This window comes from Salvelinus alpinus, chromosome 6 (assembly GCF_045679555.1).
Source record: "Salvelinus alpinus chromosome 6, SLU_Salpinus.1, whole genome shotgun sequence".
Taxonomy (NCBI): domain Eukaryota; kingdom Metazoa; phylum Chordata; class Actinopteri; order Salmoniformes; family Salmonidae; genus Salvelinus; species Salvelinus alpinus.
In genome coordinates this window covers 7,756,773-7,780,227 of record NC_092091.1, presented here as the reverse complement: position 1 = coordinate 7,780,227, position 23,455 = coordinate 7,756,773, and the positions used below count along the sequence as shown (strand labels likewise).

Below are 23,455 nucleotides of genomic sequence, written 5' to 3'. Positions count from 1 at the left end.
GAAGCAGTAGTATAGTTATAGTAGGAAACAGAGTTATAGTAGGAAGCAGTAGTAGAGTTATAGTAGGAAGCAGGGTTATAGTTGGAAGCAGTAGTAGAGTTATAGTAGGAAGCAGTAGCAGAGTTATAGTAGGAAGCAGTAGTAGAGTTATAGTAGGAAGCAGTAGTAGAGTTATAATAGGAAGCAGTAGTAGAGGTATAGAAGGAAGCAGTAGTAGAGTTATAGTAGTAAGCAGTAGTAGAGTTATAGTAGGAAGCAGTAGTATAGTTATAGTAGGAAGCAGTAATAGAGTTATAGTAGGAAGCAGTATTAGAGTTATAGTAGGAAGCAGTAATAGAGTTATAGTAGGAAGCAGTAGTAGAGTTATAGTAGGAAGCAGTAGTAGAGTTATAGTAGGAAGCAGTAGTAAAGTTATAGTAGGAAGCAGTAGTAGAGTTATAGTAGGAAGCAGAGTTATAGTAGGAAGCAGTAGTAGAGTTATAGTAGGAAGCAGTAGTAGAGTTATAGTAGGAAGCAGTAGTAGAGTTATAGTAGGAAGCAGTAGTAGAGTTATAGTAGGAAGCAGTAGTAGAGTTATAGTAGAGTTATAGTAGGAAGCAGTAGTAGAGTTATAGTAGGAAGCAGAGTTATAGTAGGAAGCAGAGTTATAGTAGGAAGCAGTAGTAGAGTTATAGTAGGAAGCAGAGTTATAGTAGGAAGCAGAGTTATAGTAGGAAGCAGAGTTATAGTAGGAAGCAGAGTTATAGTAGGAAGCAGAGTTATAGTAGGAAGCAGAGGTATAGTAGGAAGCAGTAGTAGAGTTATAGTAGGAAGCAGTAGTAGAGTTATAGTAGGAAGCAGTAGTAGAGTTATAGTGGGAAGCAGTAGTAGAGTTATAGTGGGAAGCAGTAGTAGAGTTATAGTGGGAAGCAGTAGTAGAGTTATAGTGGGAAGCAGTAGTAGAGTTATAGTGGGAAGCAGTAGTAGAGTTATAGTAGGAAGCAGTAGTAGAGTTATAGTAGGAAGCAGTAGTAGAGTTATAGTAGGAAGCAGTAGAAGAGTTATAGTAGGAAGCAGTAGTAGAGTTATAGTAGGAAGCAGTAGTAGAGTTATAGTAGGAAGCAGTAGTAGAGTTATAGTAGGAAGCAGTAGTAGAGTTATAGTAGGAAGCAGTAGTAGAGTTATCAATTTGTAAGTCGCTCTGGATAAGAGCGTCTGCTAAATGACTTAAATGTAAATGTAATAGTAGGAAGCAGTAGTAGAGTTAGTTCCGAAGACCATTATTTTCATCAGTAGTGTCCAGTGAATTCTACTAGATGAAAAGCAGAAATGTGTATGACATCCTGGCATTTAAAGCAGACAACAACAACAAAAATGCACATGCTATAAAAAGTTGTATTTTTTGTAAAAAAACAAAACGCCTAATACTTAGAACAGCATTATGGGTATTCAGACACGGCCGGTCTGTAGTCTGAAGGCGGCTGGCCCTACCTCTTTGTCCTCTCTGACTGGTTGCAGGTCAGAGGGCAGGTCTGAGTGCCCACCAGGGGACAATGGGAGGGCACCACTGGCACTCTTGTTTCGTGTGTGTCCTCCTCCATGGTGGGGGCTGGCACCCCTGGACCTAGAGCCCGGGGAGAGGAGCTGAGGGTGGGCCTGGCGGTTGGGGGAAGACGGGGTGGATGTCAGGACCATGGTCTTCAGGGCGGACACCTCCGCCTGAAGGACATCACTCTGGGGAGAGACAAGAACACAAGTGGTTATAGACAGTAGTTATGGATTGTACCCATCCCGACACACACACACACACACACACACACACACACACACACACACACACACACACACACACACACACACACACACACACACACACACACACACACACACACACACACACACCACACACACACACACACCTCTCTAACCCTGAAGGATAAAGTCTTTAGTTTAAATAGGAGACATAAACGGACCTTGTCCTGAGCCTCCTTCAGCTGTTTCTCTGCTGCTGCTTGTTTCACGTTGGCTTCACGCACCATCCTGTGAGCTTCCTATAGGGAAACAGCAAAAAAAGAACATAGTTAACATGCAGGATCCACACCTTTCTAAGTTCAGATGTACTTGTACCATCGTCAGTTCAGCTAGCTGTAGTTTGTAGCAGGCCTAGCAGTCAGTCTAGTTCAGCTAGCTGTAGTTTGTAGCAGGCCTAGCAGTCAGTCTAGTTCAGCTAGCTGTAGTTTGTAGCAGGCCTAGCAGTCAGTCTAGTTCAGCTAGCTGTAGGTTGTAGCAGGCCTAGCAGTCAGTCTAGTTCAGCTAGCTGTAGTTTGTAGCAGGCCTAGCAGTCAGTCCTTCACTAGTTCAGCTAGCTGTAGTTTGTAGCAGGCCTAGCAGTCAGTCCTTCACTAGTTCAGCTAGCTGTAGGTTGTAGCAGGCCTAGCAGTCAGTCTAGTTCAGCTAGCTGTAGTTTGTAGCAGGCCTAGCAGTCAGTCCTTCACTAGTTCAGCTAGCTGTAGGTTGTAGCAGGCCTAGCAGTCAGTCCTTCACTAGTTCAGCTAGCTGTAGGTTGTAGTAGGCCTCGTAGTCAGTCCTTCACCAGTTCAACTAGCTGTAGTTTGTAGCAGGCCTAGCAGTCAGTCTAGTTCAGCTAGCTGTAGTTTGTAGCAGGCCTAGCAGTCAGTCTAGTTCAGCTAGCTGTAGGTTGTAGCAGGCCTAGCAGTCAGTCTAGTTCAGCTAGCTGTAGTTTGTAGCAGGCCTAGCAGTCAGTCTAGTTCAGCTAGCTGTAGTTTGTAGCAGGCCTAGCAGTCAGTCCTTCACTAGTTCAGCTAGCTGTAGGTTGTAGCAGGCCTAGCAGTCAGTCCTTCACTAGTTCAGCTAGCTGTAGGTTGTAGTAGGCCTCGTAGTCAGTCCTTCACCAGTTCAACTAGCTGTAGTTTGTAGCAGGCCTAGCAGTCAGTCTAGTTCAGCTAGCTGTAGTTTGTAGCAGGCCTAGCAGTCAGTCTAGTTCAGCTAGCTGTAGGTTGTAGCAGGCCTAGCAGTCAGTCTAGTTCAGCTAGCTGTAGGTTGTAGCAGGCCTAGCAGTCAGTCTAGTTCAGCTAGCTGTAGTTTGTAGCAGGCCTAGCAGTCAGTCCTTCACTAGTTCAGCTAGCTGTAGGTTGTAGCAGGCCTAGCAGTCAGTCTAGTTCAGCTAGCTGTAGGTTGTAGCAGGCCTAGCAGTCAGTCCTTCACTAGTTCAGCTAGCTGTAGGTTGTAGCAGGCCTAGCAGTCAGTCCTTCACTAGTTCAGCTAGCTGTAGGTTGTAGTAGGCCTCGTAGTCAGTCCTTCACCAGTTCAACTAGCTGTAGTTTGTAGCAGGCCTAGCAGTCAGTCCTTCACTAGTTCAGCTAGCTGTAGGTTGTAGCAGGCCTCGTAGTCACTCCTTCACTAGTTCAGCTAGCTGTAGGTTGTAGCAGGCCTCGTAGTCAGTCCTTCACCAGTTCAGCTAGCTGTAGGTTGTAGCAGGCCTCGTAGTCATTCCTTCCTACCTCAAACAGACTGGCAGTTAGCTCCTCCAGCTCCTGCTCTAGTTGATCCCGGATCTGTGACAGACGCTCACACTCCTTATCCTTCAGCTTCAGCTCCTGGGAGGGGATAGAAGAGGTGTAGGGTAGAACTGGGTCAGAATAGAAGAGGTGTAGGGTAGAACTGCAGCAGAATAGAAGAGGTGTAGGGTAGAACTGCAGCAGAATAGAAGAGGTGCAGGGTAGAACTGCAGCAGAATAGAAGAGGTGTAGGGTAGAACTGGGTCAGAATAGAAGAGGTGTAGGGTAGAACTGCAGCAGAATAGAAGAGGTGCAGGGTAGAACTGCAGCAGAATAGAAGAGGTGTAGGGTAGAACTGCAGCAGAATAGAAGAGGTGTAGGGTAGAACTGCAGCAGAATAGAAGAGGTGTAGGGTAGAACTACAGCAGAATAGAAGAGGTGTAGGGTAGAACTACAGCAGAATAGAAGAGGTGTAGGGTAGAACTACAGCAGAATAGAAGAGGTGTAGGGTAGAACTGGGTCAGAATAGAAGAGGTGTAGGTTAGAACTGGGTCAGAATAGAAGAGGTGTAGGTTAGAACTGGGTCAGAATAGAAGAGGTGTAGGTTAGAACTGGGTCAGAATAGAAGAGGTGTAGGGTAGAACTGCAGCAGAATAGAAGAGCTGTAGGGTAGAACTGGATCAGAATAGAAGAGGTGTAGGGTAGAACTGGATCAGAATAGAAGAGGTGTAGGGTAGAACTGGGTCAGAATAGAAGAGGTGTAGGGTAGAACTGGGTCAGAATAGAAGAGGTGTAGGGTAGCACTGGGTCAGAATAGAAGAGGTGTAGGGTAGCACTGGGTCAGAATAGAAGAGGTGTAGGGTAGAACTGGGTCAGAATAGAAGAGGTGTAGGGTAGAACTGCAGCAGAATATAAGAGGTGTAGGGTAGAACTGCAGCAGAATAGAAGAGGTGCAGGGTAGAACTGCAGCAGAATAGAAGAGGTGTAGGGTAGAACTGCAGCAGAATAGAAGAGGTGTAGGGTAGAATTGCAGCAGAATAGAAGAGGTGCAGGGTAGAACTGCAGCAGAATAGAAGAGGTGTAGGGTAGAACTGCAGCAGAATAGAAGAGGTGTAGGGTAGAACTGGGTCAGAATAGAAGAGGTGTAGGGTAGAACTGCAGCAGAATAGAAGAGGTGTAGGGTAGAACTGCAGCAGAATAGAAGAGGTGTAGGGTAGAACTACAGCAGAATAGAAGAGGTGTAGGGTAGAACTGGGTCAGAATAGAAGAGGTGTAGGGTAGAACTGGGTCAGAATAGAAGAGGTGTAGGGTAGAACTGCAGCAGAATAGAAGAGGTGTAGGGTAGAACTGCAGCAGAATAGAAGAGGTGTAGGTTAGAACTGGGTCAGAATAGAAGAGGTGTAGGGTAGAACTGCAGCAGAATAGAAGAGCTGTAGGGTAGAACTGGGTCAGAATAGAAGAGGTGTAGGGTAGAACTGGGTCAGAATAGAAGAGGTGTAGGGTAGCACTGGGTCAGAATAGAAGAGGTGTAGGGTAGAACTGGGTCAGAATAGAAGAGGTGTAGGGTAGAACTGCAGCAGAATAGAAGAGGTGTAGGGTAGAACTGCAGCAGAATAGAAGAGGTGTAGGGTAGAACTGCAGCAGAATAGAAGAGGTGTAGGGTAGAACTGGGTCAGAATAGAAGAGGTGTAGGTTAGAACTGGGTCAGAATAGAAGAGGTCTAGGGTAGAACTGCAGCAGAATAGAAGAGGTGTAGGGTAGAACTGGATCAGAATAGAAGAGGTGTAGGGTAGAACTGGATCAGAATAGAAGAGGTGTAGGGTAGAACTGCAGCAGAATAGAAGAGGTGTAGGGTAGAACTGGGTCAGAATAGAAGAGGTGTAGGGTAGAACTGGGTCAGAATAGAAGAGGTGTAGGGTAGAACTGGGTCAGAATAGAAGAGGTGTAGGGTAGAACTGCAGCAGAATAGAAGAGGTGTAGGGTAGAACTGCAGCAGAATAGAAGAGGTGTAGGGTAGAACTGCAGCAGAATAGAGGAGGTGTAGGGTAGGACTGGGTCAGAATAGAAGAGGTGTAGGGTAGAACTGCAGCAGAATAGCAGAGGTGTAGCGTAGAACTGCAGCAGAATAGAAGAGGTGTAGGGTAGAACTGGGTCAGAATAGAAGAGGTGTAGGGTAGAACTGCAGCAGAATAGAAGAGGAGTAGGGTAGAACTGGGTCAGAATAGAAGAGGTGTAGGGTAGAACTGCAGCAGAATAGAAGAGGTATAGGGTAGAACTGCAGCAGAATAGAAGAGGTGTAGGGTAGAACTGGGTCAGAATAGAAGAGGTGTAGGGTAGAACTGGGTCAGAATAGAAGAGGTGTAGGGTAGAACTGGGTCAGAATAGAAGAGGTGTAGGGTAGACTGGGTCAGAATAGAAGAGGTGTAGGGTAGAACTGCAGCAGAATAGAAGAGGTGTAGGGTAGAACTGCAGCAGAATAGAAGAGGTGTAGGGTAGAACTGGGTCAGAATAGAAGAGGTGTAGGGTAGAACTGCAGCAGAATAGAAGAGGTGTAGGGTAGAACTGCAGCAGAATAGAAGAGGTATACTGTATAACAAGATGGGCCTCAGCCACCTTCTGTGCAGCATCTAGCTGCTCTCTGAGGATCTCTGATCCCTTCTCTCTGATCTCCAGGGAAGAGCTCCGGAGGCGGGACACATTGTCTTCATGCTCCCCGCCCCGGGCACCCTCCAGCTGGGCAGCACGCTCCAGCCTGCTGCCCTCTCTGCCCCTGGCCTGGGTACCCTGCTCCTGGGGCCTGGCGGGCCTGGGGTCACCCTGCCCTCCACCCTCCACCCTGGGGATTGGACCTGGCTCCAGGTCTACCAACCTTTAGAAAACAAAAGACGAGATTTAAAACTTGTCTGTTAAGTGCAATGGCTACATGAACATGTAAGCTAACTAGCCCCTTCAGCTGCTTGTTTGAGATATTAAGAAAGTTGGGTAGTTAATAGGGGGGGGCTCCCGAGTGGCGCAGCGGTCTAAGGCACTGCATCTCAGTGCTAGAGGTGTCACTACAGATCCTGGTTCAATTCCAGGCTGTATCACAACCGGCCGTGATTGGGAGTCGCATAGGGCGGCGCTTGGTCCGGGTTATGGTTTGGCCGGGGTAGGCCGTCATTATAAATAACAATTTATTCTTAACTGACTTAGTTAAATACATTTTTAAAAAGGTATATAATAAGAAATTGGTTGTCAAATCAAATGTTGTTTGTGACATGGAATACAACGGGTGTAGACTGAATGAAGCTATATACAGGGAGTACAAGATCAATGTGGAGCTATATACAGGGAGTACCAGTACCAGATCAATGTGGAGCTATATACAGGAAGTACCAGTACCAGATCAATGTGGAGCTATATACAGGGAGTACCAGATCAATGTGGAGCTATATACAGGGAGTACCAGATCAATGTAGAGCTATATATAGGGAGTACCAGTACCAGATCAATGTGGAGCTATATACAGGGAGTATCAGTACCCGATCAATGTGGAGCTATATACAGGGAGTATCAGTACCCGATCAATGTGGAGCTATATACAGGGAGTATCAGTACCCGATCAATGTGGAGCTATATACAGGGAGTACCAGATCAATGTGGAGCTATATACAGGGAGTACCAGATCAATGTGGAGCTATATACAGGGAGTACCAGATCAATGTGGAGCTATATACAGGGAGTACCAGATCAATGTGGAGCTATATACAGGGAGTACCAGATCAATGTGGAGCTATATACAGGAAGTACCAGATCAATGTGGAGCTATATACAGGAAGTACCAGATCAATGTGGAGCTATATACAGGAAGTACCAGATCAATGTGGAGCTATATACAGGAAGTATCAGATCAATGTGGAGCTATATACAGGAAGTATCAGATCAATGTGGAGCTATACAGTGAGGGAAAAAAGTATTTGATCCCCTGCTGATTTTGTACGTTTGCCCACTGACAAAGAAATGATCAGTCTATAATTTTAATGGTAGGTTTATTTGAACAGTGAGAGACAGAATATCAACAAAAGAATCCAGAAAAACGCATGTCAAAAATGTTATGAATTGATTTGCATTTTAATGAGGGAAATAAGTATTTGACCCCTCTGCAAAACATGACTTAGTACTTGGTGGCAAAACCCTTGTTGGCAATCACAGAGGTCAGACGTTTCTTGTAGTTGGCCACCAGGTTTGCACACATCTCAGGAGGGATTTTGTCCCACTCCTCTTTGCAGATCTTCTTCAAGTCATTAAGGTTTCGAGGCTGACGTTTGGCAACTCGAACCTTCAGCTCCCTCCACAGATTTTCTATGGGATTAAGGTCTGGAGACTGGCTAGGCCACTCCAGGACCTTAATGTGCTTCTTCTTGAGCCACTCCTTTGTTGCCTTGGCCGTGTGTTTTGGGTCATTGTCATGCTGGAATACCCATCCACGACCCATTTTCAATACCCTGGCTGAGGGAAGGAGGTTTTCACCCAAGATTTGACGGTACATGGCCCCGTCCATCGTCCCTTTGATGCGGTGAAGTTGTCCTGTCCCTTTAGCAGAAAAACACCCCCAAAGCATAATGTTTCCACCTCCATGTTTGACGGTGGGGATGGTTTCTTGGGGTCATAGGCAGCATTCCTCCTCCTCCAAACACGGCAAGTTGGGTTGATGCCAAAGAACTCCATTTTGGTCTCATCTGACCACAACACGTTCACCCAGTTGTCCTCTGAATCATTCAGATGTTCATTGGCAAACTTCAGACGGGCATGTACAGTGGGGAGAACAAGTATTTGATACACTGCCGATTTTGCAGGTTTTCCTACTTACAAAGCATGTAGAGGTCTGTAATTTTTATCATAGGTACACTTCAACTATGAGAGACGGAATCTAAAACAAAAATCCAGAAAATCACATTGTATGATTTTTAAGTAATTAATTTGCATTTTATTGCATGACATAAGTATTTGATACATCAGAAAAGCAGAACTTAATATTTGGTACAGAAACCTTTGTTTGCAATTACAGAGATCATACGTTTCCTGTAGTTCTTGACTAGGTTTGCACACACTGCAGCAGGGATTTTGGCCCACTCCTCTCTACAGATCTTCTCCAGATCCTTCAGGTTTCGGGGCTGTCGCTGGGCAATACGGACTTTCAGCTCCCTCCAAAGATTTTCTATTGGGTTCAGGTCTGGAGACTGGCTAGGCCACTCCAGGACCTTGAGATGCTTCTTACGGAGCCACTCCTTAGTTGCCATGGCTGTGTGCTTCGTGTCGTTGTCATGCTGGAAGACCCAGCCACGACCCATCTTCAATGCTCTTACTGAGGGAAGGAGGTTGTTGGCCAAGATCTTGCGATACATGGCCCCATCCATCCTCCCCTCAATACGGTGCAGTCGTCCTGTCCCCTTTGCAGAAAAGCATCCCCAAAGAATGATGTTTCCACCTCCATGCTTCACGGTTGGGATGGTGTTCTTGGGGTTGTACTCATACTTCTTCTTCCTCCAAACACGGCGAGTGGAGTTAGACCAAAAAGCTCTATTTTTGTCTCATCAGACCACATGACCTTCTCCCATTCCTCCTCTGGATCATCCAGATGGTCATTGGCAAACTTCAGACGGGCCTGGACATGCACTGGCTTAAGCAGGGGGACCTTGCGTGCGCTGCAGGATTTTAATCCATGACGGCGTAGTGTGTTACTAATGGTTTTCTTTGAGACTGTGGTCCCAGCTCTCTTCAGGTCATTGACCAGGTCCTGCCGTGTAGTTCTGGGCTGATCCCTCACCTTCCTCATGATCATTGATGCCCCACGAGGTGAAATCTTGCATGGAGCCCCAGACCGAGGGTGATTGACCGTCATCTTGAACTTCTTCCATTTTCTAATAATTGCGCCAACAGTTGTTTCCTTCTCACCAAGCTGCTTGCCTATTGTCCTGTAGCCCATCCCAGCCTTGTGCAGGTCTACAATTTTATCCCTGATGTCCTTACACAGCTCTCTGGTCTTGGCCATTGTGGAGAGGTTGGAATCTGTTTGATTGAGTGTGTGGACAGGTGTCTTTTATACAGGTAACGAGTTCAAACAGGTGCAGTTAATACAGGTAATGAGTGGAGAACAGGAGGGCTTCTTAAAGAAAAACTAACAGGTCTGTGAGAGCCGGAATTCTTACTGGTTGGTAGGTGATCAAATACTTATGTCATGCAATAAAATGCAAATTAATTATTTAAAAATCATACAATGTGATTTTCTGGATTTTTGTTTTAGATTCCGTCTCTCACAGTTGAAGTGTACCTATGATAAAAATGACAGACCTCTACATGCTTTGTAAGTAGGAAAACCTGCAAAATCGGCAGTGTATCAAATACTTGTTCTCCCCACTGTATATGTGCTTTCTTGAGCAGGGGGACCTTGCGGGCGCTGCAGGATTTCAGTCCTTCACGGCATAGTGTGTTACCAATTGTTTTCTTGATGACTATGGTCCCAGCTGCCTTGAGATCATTGACAAGATCTTTCTGTGTAGTTCTGGGCTGATTCCTCACCGTTCTCATGATCATTGCAACTCCACGAGGTGAGATCTTGCATGGAGCCCCAGGCTGAGGGAGATTGACAGTTCTTTTGTGTTTCTTCCATTTGCGAATAATCACAGAAACTGTTGTCACCTTCTCACCAAGCTGCTTGGCGATGGTCTTGTAGCCCATTCCAGCCTTGTGTAGATCTACAATCTTGTCCCTGACATCCTTGGAGAGCTCTTTGGTCTTGGCCATGGTGTAGAGTTTGGAATCTGATTGATTGATTGCTTCTGTGGACAGGTATCTTTTATACAGGTAAGAAACTGAGATTAGGAGCACTCCCTTTAAGAGTGTGCTCCTAATCTCCGTTCGTTACCTGTATGAAAGACACCTGGGAGCCAGAAATCTTTTTGATTGAGAAGGGGTCAAATACTTATTTCCCTCATTAAAATGCAAATCAATTTATAACATTTTTGACATGCATTTTTCTGGATATTTTTGTTGTTATTCTGTCTCTCACTGTTCAAATAAACCTACCATTAAAATTATAGAATGATAATTTCTTTGTCAGTGGGCAAACGTACAAAATCAGCAGGGGATCAAATACTTTTTTCCCTCACTGTATACAGGGAGTACCAGATCAATGTGGAGCTATATACAGGGAGTACCAGATCAATGTGGAGCTATATACAGGGAGTACCAGATCAATGTGGAGCTATATACAGGGAGTACCAGATCAATGTGGAGCTATATACAGGGAGTACCAGATCAATGTGGAGCTATATACAGGAAGTACCAGTACCAGATCAATGTGGAGCTATATACAGGGAGTACCAGATCAATGTGGAGCTATATACAGGAAGTACCAGTACCAGATCAATGTGGAGCTATATACAGGGAGTACCAGATCAATGTGGAGCTATATACAGGGAGTACCAGATCAATGTGGAGCTATATACAGGGGGTACCAGTACCAGATCAATGTGCAGAGGTACGAGTTATTTGAGACAGTGCATTCGTAAAGTTTTCAGACCCCTTCCTGTCTATATAAGGTCCCACAGTTGACAGTATGTCAGAACAAACACCAAGCCATGAGGTAGAAGGAATTATCCGTAGAGGTCCGAGACAGGATTGTGTCGAGGCACAGATCAGGGGAAGGGTTCCAAAAAATGTCTGCAGCATTGAAGCTCCCCAAGAACACAGTGACCTCTGGAATTCCAGTTCCTCTGTGGCGATGGGAGACCCTTCCAGAAGGACAACCATCTCTGCAGCACTCAACCAAGCACTCAACCAATCAGGCCTTTATGGTAGAGTGGCCAGATGGAAGCCACTCCTCAGTAAAAGGCAAGACAGCCCGCTTGGAGTTTGCCAAAAAGGCACCTAAAGCACTCTCTGACCATGAGAAACAAGATTCTCTGGTCTGATGAAACCAAGATTGAACTCTTTGGCCTGAATGCCAAGCGTCACGTCTGGAGGAAACCTGGCACCATCCCTACGGTGAAGCATGATGGTGGCAGCATCATGCTGTGGGACGTTTTTCAGTGGCAGGGACTGGGAGACTAGTCAGGATCGAGGGAAAGAGGAACAGAGCAAAGTACAGAGAGATCCTTGATGAAAACCTGCTCCAGAGTGCTCAGAACCGCAGACTGGGACAACATCCCTAAGCACACAGCCAAGACAACACAGGAGTGGCTTCATGACAAGTCTCTAAATGTCCTTGACTGGCCCAGCCAGAGCACAGACTTGAACCTGATCGAACATCTCTGGAGAGACCTGAAAATAGCTGTGCAGCGACGCTCAAAATCCAACCTGACAGAGCTTGAGAGGATCTGCAGAGAAGAATGGGAGAAACTCCCCCAAATGCAGGTGTGCCAAGCTTGTAGCTCATACCCAAGAAGACTCGAGGCTGTAATCGCTGCCAAAGGTGCTTCAACAAAGTATTGAGTAAACGGTCTGAATACTTATGTAAATGTGATATTTCCGGGTTTTTGCTTTGTCATTATTGGGTATTCCGTGTAGAATAAGGCTGTAACGTTAACAAAATGTGGAAAAAGTCAAGGGGTCTGAATACTTTCCGAATGCACTGTAGACATGTACATGAAGGCAGGGTAAAGTGACTAGACGTCAGGATAGACATTAATAAGATAAAGAAATAAAGAACAGGGTAACGATGCTTCGTGGGTGTCAGTTGTCGATGTGTGCAGAGGGTCCAGCAGCAGCAAATTATGAATGTGAAAGTGTGTGTGCACGTGTGTGTTGTCTCGATATGCGTCAAGATCAATTCAGATAGTCTGTGTAACCATGATCAACAACTAGATTCAGCCCCGGGACGATTTTTTATTTATTTTTTGAGCGATGTTCAGGGTGCCAGAACCTAATTACAAATACTTTGTAGACTGCAAACGGACCGCAAGAAGCACAAAACAGATATAATATTTGACTAAAGTATTAGGAAGGTGTTTAATGTTTTGTACACTGTGTTTATCTCAAGTAACAGTGAAATGCCGTTCTTGCAAACTCTAACCCCTACAAATGCAGTAATCAGTAACAATGTAATACTAGAAGAAGAAAAACAAGGTGTAACAAAAACACACAAGATATACAAATAAGAAGAACACACTTAAGTAAGCAAGGGTCAGTTCCAGTAGCATACTTCCAAGGATACTGGATCCAGAGGTAGATATGTATAAGGAGGGTAAAGTGACTAGGAATTAGGACATACGATATATCTCTATTATAAACTGGGTGGTTCGAGCCCTGAATTGGCTGACAGCCGTTGTAGATCCTTATCGTATGTGTGATTATAATGTGATTCATAACATGAATGCAACGTCTGCATATTTGTCCTGATCACGTTTGTCTAGAAGTACACACACACGCATCATTATCAATGATTATGCTGAAAATATAATTGAAAACAATAATATCATAAACATCACACCGTCGTTTAAGAATCGCCACAACATGCGAGGGCTGAACTTGTCCTAATGCCCATTACGTCAATCGGAACAGCACACATTCACCGGATTTCCCATTCCAGCTCTCCGCCCTTACCCTCTCACCACCCGGCTAGAAGATTCACCTCGTACCGTCGCCGTGACCTCGATGGCATCAGTTTATGTTTCCATAAATTCCATAAATTGTTACAGTAACCGTTAACTTGCTGACGATATTATTCCACTTAGAAGGATGCAATCGTTTCAAAACAATGTTACTATTAAATAATGCTGACGAAACGCTAATGGGCTACAATGTTTCATCGAGATATCCAACTAGATAAAGTTAGTCGAATGTTATTTTGTTACTCAAGTTTTGAGTCACCGTATACGACTTTTGTTTGCGATGCGTTGCAAGATAAGTCTATTTTCATTCCTGTTCATTCCGATAGTAAAAAAGGACGGAATGTGTTGTCAATCTGCCGTAAGTCACATGATGACACGCATCCTCCCATCCCAACCCGTTTCCAGTTTAAAAATAAACATGGCCAAACATTTCCCTAGGGTGTTGTTAGAACACATTATTGTCAAACAGAATATTGGCGTTCACAGTATATCTGGCATATGACATTAATGTGGTACAAAATGAAGATTCGTTATGGTTATATGAAGACAATCCTAAAAGCTACAGGCTTGGAACCAACCTACAGCTGTGAAGGACAATAACAAATCAAACCCATAATGATGTCTGTCTTACCTTCCAACCTCACACCTCTCTTCTTTTGTCTCCTCTCGGTGGGAGTGATATTTGGCTCTCCCTCTCTTCTGGGCCTGCTCTAGAACACTGGGTTTACCATAGAACGTGGTGTTGGAGTATACCTGGATACCAGATCTGGCGGATACTAGAACCTCATACCCTGGGTTGGTGGCAGAGGCAAGGGGTGGAGAGGAGGACAGCTGGACACTGTGGAGACCCTCAAACGCATCCATGGTTTTCCAGGCAGAGTCACTAAATCCAACTGCAGTTTTAATGTCACTTCAGTTACTGTGAAGGCTGTGGCTTCTGTGAAATCATGATTATGGGAAGAGTTCTGCCACCTTCTTCTATCTTCTTTTACTTTACCTCTTGTGTCTGGTGTTGTAGGACCCCTCACTTGAGTAGTCTGAAATACACTTTCCTTGGTTCCTCATTTGTTTACCTGATGCCTACCTGGGAAACATAAAAAGACATGTAACATTAATAGAATACATGATAATAGATTAGAATAGAATAGAATAGAATTGAATAGAAAATACTTCAGTGGACTTTCAACCTACCGAATCAATGAGGTCCTAGGCCTCATTTTAATCAACCGACCAGTGCACTCCACTCCTGCCGGGGACTTCAACTCGCCCCTCTCCTGGTCAAATGAAACTCCACTCCTGCCGGGGACAACAACTCGCCCCTCTCCTGGCCAAATTAAACTCCACTCCTGCCGGGGACAACAACTCGCCCCTCTCCTGGCCAAATGAAACTCCACTCCTGCCGGGGACTTCAACTCGCCCCTCTCCTGGTCAAATGAAACTCCACTCCTGCCGGGGACAACAACTCGCCCCTCTCCTGGTCAAATGAAACTCCACTCCTGCCGGGGACTACAACTCGCCCCTCTCCTGGCCAAATGAAACTCCACTCCTGCCGGGGACTTCAACTCGCCCCTCTCCTGGTCAAATGAAACTCCACTCCTGCCGGGGACTTCAACTCGCCCCTCTCCTGGTCAAATGAAACTCCACTCCTGCCGGGGACTTCAACTCGCCCCTCTCCTGGTCAAATGAAACTCCACTCCTGCCGGGGACTACAACTCGCCCCTCTCCTGGCCAAATTAAACTTAATGTGTTATTTTCTTTCATATAAATATAAATATTCACGCTAAACAATGGGCATACTTATCAAATTGCGCTTTTATGTCATGTAAGCCTATTCGTTTAGGATGGGTTATTTATTCAGACAAGTTTACAGATTGACTGGCTATACGGAGTATGGACTGCTCTGCAAACTTTTGACAATGGAATGCAGAAGGTATAGCAACTCACCATGTATTGTCCAAACTTGGTAATCAATGAATGGCAAAATACTGTACAAAATACTGAAAATGTTCTTAATCTTAGTTACATGTTATGTCATTCGACCCGAAAGTTGCAGAGGACAGAAAAAACAGCACAGTCCGAAGTTCACCTCCTGTTCAGTTCGTGTCATTGTTCTCTTCATCCACACACAGTGAACCGGTTGATATTACCAACACCTCAAGCCTCCTGCTGACCTGCAATGCGCATTGCTACCACCAGGTGGCGATGGAGAGGTTTGAATCACAATTACACTACATGACCAAAAGTATGTGGACACCTGCTCGTCAACATCTCATTCCAAAATCATGGGCATTAATATGGAGTTGGTCCCCCCCCCCCTTTGCTGCTATAACAATCTCCACTCTTCTAGGAAGACTTTCCACTAGATGTTGGAACATTGCTGTGGGGACTTGCTTCCATTCAGCCACAAGAGCATTAGTGGAATCGGGCAATGATGTTGGGCGATTAGGCCTGGCTCGCAGTCGCCATTCCAGTTCATCCCAAAGGCGTTCGATGGGGTTGAGGTCAGGGCTCTGTGCAGGCCAGTCAAGTTCATCCACACCGATCTCGACAAACCATTTCTGTATGGATCCCACTTTGTGCACAGGGGGCTCTTTCCTCTTTCATGCTGAAAGAGGAAAGAGCCTTCCCCAAACTGTTGCCACAAAGTTGGAAGCACAGAATTGTCTAGAATGTCATTGTATGCTGTAATATTAAGATTTCCCTTTACTGGAACTAAGGGGCCCAGAGACAGTTTGGAACTAGGTACTGAGTGTTGCAACCGAGGACAGACGATTTGTACACGCTACCCGCTTCAACACTCGGCGGTCCCATTCTGTGAGCTTGTGTGGCCTGCCACTTCGCGGCTGAGCCGTTGTTGCTCCTAAACGTTTCCACTTCACAATAACAGCACTTACAGTTGACCGGGGAAACTCTAGCAGGGCAGACATTTGACGAACTGACTTGTTGGAAAGGTGGCATCCTATGACGGTGCCACGTTGAAAGTCACTGAGCTCTTCAGTATGGGTCATTCTACTGCCAATGTTTGTCTATGGAGATTGCATCACTGTGTGCTCGATTTTATACACCTGTCAGCAGCGGGTGTAGCTGAAATAGCCAAATCCACTAATTTGAAGAGGTGTCCACATACTGCTGTATATAAAATGTATAAATTCATTAGTTTTGGTGGTTAGCATGGGACTCCCGAGTGGCGCAGTGGTCTAAGGCACTGCATCTCAGTGCTTGAGGCGTCACTACAAACACCCCGGTTCGAATCCAGGCTGTATCACAATCGGCCGTGATTGGGAGTCCCATAGGGCAGCGCACAATTGGCCCAGTGTCGTCTGGGTTTGGCCGGGGTAGGCCATCATTGTAAATAAGAAATTGTTCTTAACTGACTTGCCTTAGTTAAATAAATAAAATGTAGCTATACGTGTTGAAGAACTCAGCCCACCATTCTGACAGATCCTCTGGTCACAAGGATAGAATAGACCCTTTACCTTTCAGAATAGATTGGAGGACACACATTATGTTGAACACGTGTGGCAAATGCAAGAACAAAATAAGTGTTTGTGTGTGTATGAGGGCCAAGGCTCAAACCCATATCAGTAGTAGAGTCCGTTAGCCCGCTATGCCAAAGCCCAAAGCAACTCTCCAGGTCCCAAGTAAGGTTAGAGTTACTCGTCACCATGTCAACTCTCTTACATGAGAAATTAAGAGGGGAAAGTGGGGAGATATTCATTTGATATGTGATCTTACAAGATAATTGGGTTACGGGTTTTTGCTTGGTTGCGATATGTTGCAGCCTGGTCAACCACTGAATCATTTAAAAAAAAATAGAAATGTGGGTGTTACTTTAAACATTTACTGTTTTAATGTGTGTTGTGTTGTACACAGATTTGAGATTAGCTCAGATTACAATGAAGCTTTGTTGCAGAATCAGCTGAACACATCAAGTGACCAGAGGTCTACGAGTCCCCCATTCTCCTTTCGGAGGTCTACGAGTCCCCCATTCTCCTTTCGGAGGTCTACGAGTCCCTCATTCTCCTTTCGCAGGTCTACGAGTCCCTCGTTCTCCTTTCGGAGGTCTACGAGTCCCTCTCCGTTCCTCTCCCGCATTCTCTACCAAGACTGGCAACACACCTTCCCTTAACGCAGTGAGTATATCACATACAATCAATCTGATCAATCATTGTATAACTTGTATTCAATAGGGTATAACTAAAGGGAAGTGAATACATATTCGACTGAGTTATTCATCTCTCTGTAATGTGTGTGTGATGCACAGTGAGTATATTGTAGATATGATATACAATCAATCTATGAAGATGTAGATAAATGGATGTGAATATTATGATCTCGATTGAGTTGGAAAGCTTTAGTCCAGACGCGTCTGATTTATTGTGGATAGCTCCGTATGTGATGCTGAGTGTCTATGAAATGACTCTCTGTTAACTACCACATCCTACTTCCTCTCTCTGCCTTTCTGCTGAACTTTACCCTTAAATAGCACCGTGTCTTCAGATAGTGGATCCATGAGATAAAACCTGTAAGAATCACCTCTCCTGTTAGTTCGTGTTTGAGTAGATGTGTGACCTCATGATGTCAGTGTTTTGGAGAGTAGACTGGTGAAACAGACAAAGTGACAGTAGGTGTAGGAACATTTTGATACTGATAAGAGAATTAAGTTCTCCTGTTCATTAACCAATTCAATTTGTTTACTCAGTCTGCGCTATCAGAATTTGTATGATACTGATAGAAATAAAACAGACAGAGGCCCAGTCTACAAAAGTTAAACGTTTATTCACGGAACGTTCTGCCGTACACAGTACAAAGACCATCAATTTATAATGACACACATACTTCCACACAAACCATCAAATCCGCCCGCCAATAGAGTTTAGGGGAGTCCGTGAGAATAGCGTCTTCCTGCCCTCCCCTAAGATAGGGAGAGACCTGGGACTGGGAAGTTCTCAGTGTCCCGGCCAAGGTCGCCCCGAATCTGGCTCAGACAGTCTGTTATCAAAATACTAGACACATTGTCCCCGAAACATTGATTCTGATTAAGAAGCCAGCCAGCTAGTCAACCAACCAACCAGTCTGCCAGCCAGTCAACCAACCAACCAACCAGTCAGCCAGCCAGCTAGTCAACCAACCAACCAACCAGCCAGTCAACCAACCAGCCAGCTGGTCGGTCAGCCAGCCAGCCAGCCAGTCAGCCAACCAACCAGCCAGCCAGTCAACCAACCAGCCAGTGACTGGTAGCGATGACGGTAACGTACTCGCGGAGGGTTGCTGACGCGGGGATAGGGTCCTTCTCTCATCTGCTCCTCCGATGGAACCGAAGCATCTACAAGCTGCTGTGGAGAGAACTGATCATCTTCACTACACTGCTCCTTCAGCAGGTAGGTAGCCTAGTGGTTAGAGCGTTGGACTAGTAACCGAAAGGTTGCAAGATCGAATCCCCGAGCTGACAAGGTAAACATCTGTCGTTCTGTCCCTGAACAACCCACTGTTCCTAGGTTGTCATTAAAAATAAGAATTTGTTCTTAACTGACTTGCCTAGTTAAATAAATAAAAATATACACAGGTAACTTCATATATACAGGTAACTTCATTTACACAGGTGACATCATATATTATGTATTTATAACACTTGGATAATGAACTTCTTTCAATAAAGCGTTTCACTGGTTGAAATTAAGTCTCATTTGATTAAATACTCCACCTATCCTGTCCTCAGATCAATGCAGATGAAGGGAGTTAGAGATTAACCGGATTTAGAATATTTACATGATGCTTAGGAATTGTAGTGTTCGGTTTTTGAAAATTCTGTTTCTATGTATATATATATATATATATATATATATATATGAAATACAAAATCAGCCTTTAACTAGTTAAATCATGTTTCTAGTCTATTGCATAGTTACAATGTGTAACCATTGATATCCCAGGACCAAGATTGGTAAACACTGTTGACGTGTATAATACATACAGGCAGACACAGCATCATTCAAGGAATAGAGTTTGATACTCCTGGTATTGAATATGACTGAAAAATAAATGTCTCACAGACATTCATACCTGAACAGCACCTTTATTTGCCAAGGTACAGTACATGATCAGTGAATATATCCAATGTACAGGCTGCACTGTGGGGATATCATGCTTGGTAATAACTACATGTATATAGGACTTGCATCCTTGGCACAAAGTTATATTATACTCGATCCATACGCTTCATTAATGTCATTCAGAATGTTTTGAAGTCGATACAACTGGCTATGATAGCTGAGGTTCATAGGTTCTGAACTAATATTTATACCAAACGTTTTAGGGTCCATACACAGATTGGCTACATAGCTAGCTACACATCCATAGGCATACAGGTATTTTTTATCCTCCGCTACACAATAAGCAAGAAAATAGTTCGCTAGCTACGTTACATTAGCTGCATTGCATTGGAAATATCAGCAATGCAAGCTAACAAAATTGTACATCCAATTTGCAAAAAATGTTTTAGCTAGCTAGATTCTTTACATCCACTGTTTCCCATGATGACAGCCTGGTTTACTGGTTCTCTCAGGAATCCCTAACACATTAAAACACAAATTACAATGTCATATGTCACAACACCCCATAAAGCTAGCTAGCAGGCTGCCTAATGTTAGCTCGTCAGCTAGTTTGCTAAATAGCGATTTTTCGTAAATGAACTTAAGAGAAAATATGCATAATCGTTTGTCTCTACATTAACATATTCCTCTCAACTGTATATATATATATTTTTTACATGAGTCGTTATGACATAATTAATGACCTACATTTTCTTCCATACTAGTATTTTTGTCAGCCATCTTTGCTTTAGAAAGTCTCCTGCGATGGGTCGCATAGCGTCAAATGCATCATGGGAACCACTCGATATGATTGGTCATCACCAGTGATTTGCATAAAGTTGGGAAATGTTGAACGGTTTCACTGCCTCCAACTCCATGTCCGTGTCGCCCAACTGACCCCAGCCCTCTCCACTTTTCACCGCTTTCCTTCCATTGAACATGAACGGGAAGATGTGTTTCACAGCGTGCTAGTTAGTGTACACGGGACATTACTTTCACCCCTGGCGCCCAGGTAAAAGAAAGTGGGGGTAGGCCGTACCAGTAAAACGTGAGCCAATCACAATTAATACAACACGCCCCAAAAAACTATAGGCTAATATCCCATTATTTAACATTACTACATGTCAGCTGCATAAAACATGTGCGTATTGACTGCAAGCCAATAAGCTCCAACTTTAGCATTGTGGTTTGAGGAGAACACTTCAAGGCTGAGATGAGTGGCCGAGATCGTGGACAACATTGCATGATGCACCAATTCAAGGCTACAAGTGTAGGCCTCAATGACAATGGCAGCATTTCATTACACGATATGTGTTTTAACGGATGTCTCTTCCATTCATCCAATTGCAGATGCACTGTGCACTGTCTGGTTTTGGATGCTGAAATCATTTTTTGGAGTGAACGAATGTGCGCAGGTAGCCCACAGGAGAGCCTTTGTTAAGTGATTGTTTGACGATCAGATGAAAACATGACTGGTTGTGTTTATGCCACATTTAAACAAAGGTACAGGTGGCGCATCTATAAGGCTAGGGGAAGCTAAGCTTTCCCTAAAGTAAATTCAATTGGCAAAATTATATAGCCTAATTAGCTTACTCCTGTCTATACATAAATAAATAAAAATAAATACAAAATAGGCTGCAGCATGACTTGGCCACAGAGGATCATTAGTGTCTTTTTAAAAAACGGGATTGTTTTAAATGGCATAGCCTACAGTCGAGAAGCGCAGCGCACGGTGCAAATACCAAATTGTTACGGTTGTGCCTGTCAGTGAAAAGCAGAGACACGCCAGACAGCCATTTTGCTGTAAAGAGTTTACAATAGACTCCATTCTGTCTTTTAGTTATTGAATTTCTTAACTTAATTGAGCAAACAGTAGCCTCTTTTATTGGGCACCAGCGGAGAACATTTAACCTTTATTTAACTAGGCCAGTCGGCCATATCCCGGTGAGTGTGCATATTCACCGTCTTTATTAGTGTCACTTTTGTTTGTTTTTGGACAATAAGACAAAAAAAATAAAATTAAGTAGGGTGGTTGGTCGGGGTGGACGTATACCCTGAATGTCTATAAGCAAGCCAACGGTTGGGAGTTTGAATCTCATCAGGGTACAACTTTAGCATTTGAGCCAATTAGCAACTTTTCAACTAATTACTACTGTTGAGCTACTTTACAACTATTTAGCATGTTAGCTAACTTCTTCACCTTACCCTTTAACCTTCCTCCTAAACTTAACCCTAACCACTAGCCTAGCTAACTACAAATTCTATCTAGGTGGCCAAAGTACCATACGTTTGGCAAATTCGTAACATATTGTACATTCGTAAAATGTTGTACATTTTGCAAATTTGTAACAATGTACATTATTCAAATTTGGTAACATATATCGACAACTTAATATATAGCATACGAAACATATATGAAATGGAGTGTCTTGCATTTACATATGGATTAATATAAAATGCTCTGAGACCAGGTTGCGTCGACTGGATAGTTGTTTCTATGGAGAAGCCATCACTTACAAGTCAGAGAACCTTTCAAAATAAAAGTCCTCCACACTGGCACGTCCCAAAAGCGTGTTTGTATTGGTCCAGCAGTCACTCCTCCATATTCATAAATAAAAACGTAATGTAGAGGTCAACAATGCATACCAGCAAAAGTCAATAGAGTCATACGTTCACATTGAGGCTCTCTAAAAAGTATACTGGGTACAAAAATGTAAGGTGATTAAATCTATATTCGCATGCATGAGATTTACTCAATTCTTTTTTTTAAATTATTATTATTATATATATATTTTTTAATCTGCAGAAAAATGTATATAATTGCAGAATAATTGTATATTACCTGTATATTAACTCATCAGCTTGTAGTCCTAAAACCTGGAAATTGGTTAACTCTGGTTCCTTCAGCCATTCCTATGGGGGAAATTAATGGGTAAAAAAAAAAAATGAATGGGGTTTTGGGATAAACACACAAAATAAGGTCTGAGGTTAACACAGACTTAGGAGATCTTATATGTTTTGTTCTATGAGATACTATCAGTTAGTTAACATGACCTATATGAATTATGAAGCTTTTATGTAATCAAAACTAGCACATAAAATTCACAAAAAAGTGACATTAGCTGATGAATATTAAACGCATAGAACAAAACCTATAAGATCTCCTAAACCTGTGTTAACCCGCAGACTTTATATTGAGTGTTTATCCAAAAGAAAACAATAATTTCCCCATAGGCTTTGGCGGAGTTAGCCTTCGATTGCAAATGTAAATTAGATTACAAGACTATTCAGCATAACGTTTGTGGTTAGTTGAGACACCCGCAGGGTTTCAAGCAACAACAACAACAAATATCCCCATGACTGAAACTTAAAGTCGACCTCAGATCGATTGTCTGGGGCCAAGTTTACCTTCCCCTTTCATCATGCCTTTAGGTAAAGAGGATGATTTTGTACATGTATTAAAACTGGGAGGGTTCTCCCCAGGACAATTTTTATGTAGAACATTTTAAAATCAAATGTTATTGGTCACGTACACATTGTTAGCAGATGTTATTGCGAGTGTAGCAAAATGCTTGTGCTTCTAGTTCCGACAGTGCAGCAATATCTAACAAGTAATATCTAACAATTCCACAACAAAACCAAATATCTAACAAATTCCACAACAAAACCTAATACACACAATCTAGTAAAGGAAAGGGATGAGAATATATACAGTTGAAGTCGGAAGTTTACATACACTTAGTTTGTAGTCATTAAGACTCGTTTTTCAACCACTCCACACATTTCCTGTTAACAAACTATAGTTTTGCAAGTCGGTTAGGACATCTACTTTGTGCATTATTCTGTTTCATTTGTCTGGAAGCCACGGGGCTGGTTTTCTCGTCATAATCTGCGATTGTCTGTGCCACATACGTCTCGTGCCTGAGTGGTTGAATTGCAACATTTTACTTCGAAATGTATGAAAATAAAAACGCTGACACTAAAATATAAATTTCAAGAAATGAGTTCATTAACATATTGGTAAAAATATGAATGATTTTAACACATTGGAGCATGAATGGTCCATATTATCAGATGTGCTACATCATATGGCCCATATATATATATATATATCAATATCACCTGTAGCCCAACTGATGCAGCATCGTGGCTATAAATAAATAGGCTGAAGCCTGGGGTTGGCTGCATTTACCCCATTAGACACATCCTGATTGTTCATATTTTTATTGTAAATATGAATATTCACTCAAAATTATATATTTTTTGGTTTCTACTA

The 23,455-nt window shown here is 43.5% G+C and overlaps 1 protein-coding gene and 1 long non-coding RNA gene across 8 annotated transcripts in view; both read right to left on the bottom strand.

Annotated features, from left to right (window-relative positions):
* Positions 1-15,306, bottom strand: part of rab3il1 (RAB3A interacting protein (rabin3)-like 1) — a 33,471-nt gene extending 18,165 nt beyond the window's left edge. For 6 of the 7 annotated variants that reach the window (XR_011675484.1, XM_071405217.1, XM_071405219.1 and 3 more), the window contains exons 1-7: positions 15,032-15,306; positions 14,279-14,811; positions 13,719-14,171; positions 6,111-6,366; positions 3,501-3,596; positions 1,953-2,030; positions 1,471-1,713 (exon numbers count right to left, since the gene is read on the bottom strand). Coding sequence is in view for 6 of the 7 variants with exons in the window: in XM_071405217.1 (XP_071261318.1) it covers positions 1,471-1,713; positions 1,953-2,030; positions 3,501-3,596; positions 6,111-6,366; positions 13,719-13,951 (906 nt within the window). In the remaining variant the exon portion in view is untranslated. The remainder of the gene's footprint in view (positions 1-1,470; positions 1,714-1,952; positions 2,031-3,500; positions 3,597-6,110; positions 6,367-13,718; positions 14,172-14,278; positions 14,812-15,031) is intronic. The other variant, XM_071405218.1, reaches the window with a different exon arrangement.
* A 3,841-nt stretch (positions 15,307-19,147) lies between these two features.
* Positions 19,148-20,404, bottom strand: LOC139578051 (uncharacterized). Its single transcript, XR_011675483.1, has 2 exons — positions 19,888-20,404; positions 19,148-19,658 (listed from the first exon to the last, which is right to left on the bottom strand). It is a non-coding gene; the product is annotated as an uncharacterized lncRNA (long non-coding RNA).
* Between the last annotated feature and the right edge of the window lie 3,051 nt (positions 20,405-23,455).